This window comes from Nestor notabilis, unplaced genomic scaffold (genome assembly GCF_000696875.1).
Source record: "Nestor notabilis isolate BGI_N333 unplaced genomic scaffold, ASM69687v1 C15184541, whole genome shotgun sequence".
Lineage (NCBI taxonomy): Eukaryota > Metazoa > Chordata > Aves > Psittaciformes > Psittacidae > Nestor > Nestor notabilis.
This window is the reverse complement of record NW_009951235.1, coordinates 1-2,777: the sequence shown is the minus strand read 5'-3', so window position 1 is coordinate 2,777 and position 2,777 is coordinate 1. Positions and strand designations below refer to the sequence as shown.

At 46.7% G+C, this 2,777-nt stretch overlaps 1 protein-coding gene across 1 annotated transcript; it reads left to right on the top strand.

The window, feature by feature from the left end:
* Positions 1-202: 202 nt before the first annotated feature.
* Positions 203-2,507, top strand: DKC1 (dyskeratosis congenita 1, dyskerin; the record flags this gene model as incomplete). Its single annotated transcript, XM_010023043.1, has 4 exons — positions 203-329; positions 713-843; positions 1,812-1,955; positions 2,352-2,507. Coding segments are annotated over 4 exons (558 nt in total), but the record flags the coding sequence as incomplete, so codon positions are not given.
* Between the last annotated feature and the right edge of the window lie 270 nt (positions 2,508-2,777).

Genomic DNA, 2,777 nt, shown 5'->3' with positions numbered 1-2,777 from the left:
GGATGATGTCTGATCACATACTGCCACCTGATGAAAAAGCCCAGCTGTGCTCACTGGGGTAGCATTTTGACCACATCCCTGGTTCATATTTGCTTTATTAAATATGACATCACCAAATTATGATGAACCTTCTGCTGGAGACCCCAAGGTGCTCCTGTGTTGGGGTACAAGTGTGAACTGTTACTTCTGCTTCTGCCCTCAGGCAATAGAAACTCTGACAGGCGCCCTGTTTCAGCGACCACCCCTCATTGCTGCTGTCAAACGACAACTGAGAGTCAGAACCATCTATGAGAGCAAGCTGGTGGAGTATGATCCTGAGAGAAGACTAGGTAAAATGGGACTTTCCTGCCTTCTTCCTATTAAGCTGACAGCTGATAAAATTTCCTGTGAGATGGGCTGCTTCCTATTCTTGGCAAATGTCCTAAGGTCTAAATCCTCACCACCATCAAGCAGTAACTGCTTCATGCATTACTTTGATGTGCTGAGAAGCAAATCCTGTGTATTTTTGGTACTGCTCCATCCTTCACTGAAGAGCCAAATGATGTCAATTAGATGGCATTAGCACTCAGTGCAAAGATGACCTTCATCTATCACCCCAGGCTGATGGCTCTGTGAATGGTTGGACATACAGCTTCTCTTGGAGAGAGTTTCTAGGTGTGGTTCATTTCTAGATATGTGTTTAAATACTCTCCTGTCCTGCCTTCCATTTCAGGTATCTTCTGGGTGAGCTGTGAAGCAGGCACGTACATCCGAACACTCTGTGTTCACCTTGGATTGCTGCTTGGAGTAGGGGGCCAGATGCAGGAGCTCCGCAGAGTGCGCTCGGGCATCCTAGGAGAGAAGGTAGAGTGATGGCACTAACTATAACCAGACAACTTGAGCATGGCAGAACTGCAGGAGTTCCTTGGCAGAACTGCATTGGGTTTTCAGGGTTAGGAGAAGGTATTGGTGCGTGGCAGCTTGGGGGAGTTTAGTGAATAGCCCTGAAAACACGGTTCCATGGTGTGGAACCAAAGTGTTGAGTTCAGTTCAAGGTGTTGTCCCTGTTCTGGTAATTAAGCTTTGGGACAGTGAGTGACTGGGAAGTGCACCCTGGTGACTGAAAGCATGTTTCATGCCACCTGTGTTTCTCAGCCTACAAACCATGCATGTGCCATGAGTTCACGTGGATGGGCTGTCTGCTTGGCAGGCTGTGACCGCTTGGTGTCAGGGCATAACAAACACAGGGAATGGGCTTCCTCAGACTGAGCCTGGGAGGTGCAGGCTCTTAACACTGGTACAGTCTTTTCAGTCTGGTCATAGCTGGATCCTGCTGCCAGTCCAAACTCCAGAACTAATCTCTTTCCTTGCGAAACAGATGTATCAGTGGAAGTGCTTCCCCACCAATTTGTGCTCTTACTGCAGCTGTAATCACTGCAGTCGTATCTGAACTCGAGGTGTTGGGTGCTTACAGCTGCTTCAAGAATTTATTCCATGTCACAGATTGAAGAGCTGGTTAATTTAGACTTCTTTGTCTAGAAGTTCCAGATACTTGTTTAAGTTTGGTCGTATTTCAAAGTTTCGTGTGGACAGACCTGATACACCAGATCCAAGTGCTGCCTGTGATTAGCAAGGTTGAAGTCTGTGGTAGCACAAGTCAGGCTGACCTCAAGTCATTGATGGAAAGTATTCTTCCCTTTTTTAGCTTGCTTTCTTGATGCTTCTAAATTGGACATCTGTTTTCACTCCTTCTGTTGGAGCTGTTCTCTTGTGTGTGTTTTGAGTTAGTAGCTGGAGGAGAGTTTAGAAAGGTTGTGTGTTCATCTTCACAGGACAACATGGTGACCATGCATGATGTCCTGGATGCACAGTGGCAGTATGACAACAACAAGGATGACAGCTACCTGCGGAGAGTTATCCTGCCTCTGGAGAAACTGCTGACTTCACACAAGCGGCTGGTCATGAAAGACAGCGCGGTGAGCTCCTGACACAGTGCTGGCTGAGAGCCAGAGGCCACAGTGTCCTCCTCTCTTGTACAGTTGATAGGAGAAATGGGGGATTAGGGTCCACATGGTGTCCAGTGCTGTCCTGAGTGTGTGCAGTAAGATGCAAGAGGCAAGAATTGAGTGGCAGAGAAGCTGCTCTCCTCAAGGTCGATGCTAATGGTTATAAGAGATCTGCCTCACATGTTGTTTGCTGTGATAGGTACTTTGCTTGATTTTTAGAAAGCCTTCAAATTTTATATGGTGGACAAGGAGAAATGTTATTGCTGGGAAATAACAGCAATGGGAAGCTAGAATATTAGAGGCATTTCTTATCTTGTTTTTATTCTCATAGTGGCTTATAAGCCCTCCTGTTCCCTCCATTTTCAGGTTAATGCTATTTGCTATGGAGCCAAGATCATGCTGCCTGGTGTCCTCAGGTATGAAGACGGTATTGAGCTTAATCAGGAGATTGTTGTCATCACTACAAAAGGAGAAGCTATCTGTCTAGGTATGAAACTTCTTTTTCTTCTTGTGGCCAGCTAGCTGCAGACATAACAGACTGTTTCTAGTGAATGCACAACAAATGGATCTCCATGCACAGAAGGTTTAAACAGTGCTTCCTGATGGGGACTGTGGGTTAAGCATGGCCCAAGGCAGCTGGTGTTGGGCAGGATTTTAAGAAACGGTGGCTGTGTCAGTCCTTGGCAAGGTGTGAAGAGTTCCTCAGCCTGGTTTCAGCTGTGTGATGCTCAGGTGTGCTCTGTGTGTGAGGTGATGACGAGGTTTATCCATTCTCTGAGTGCAGTGGTGCTG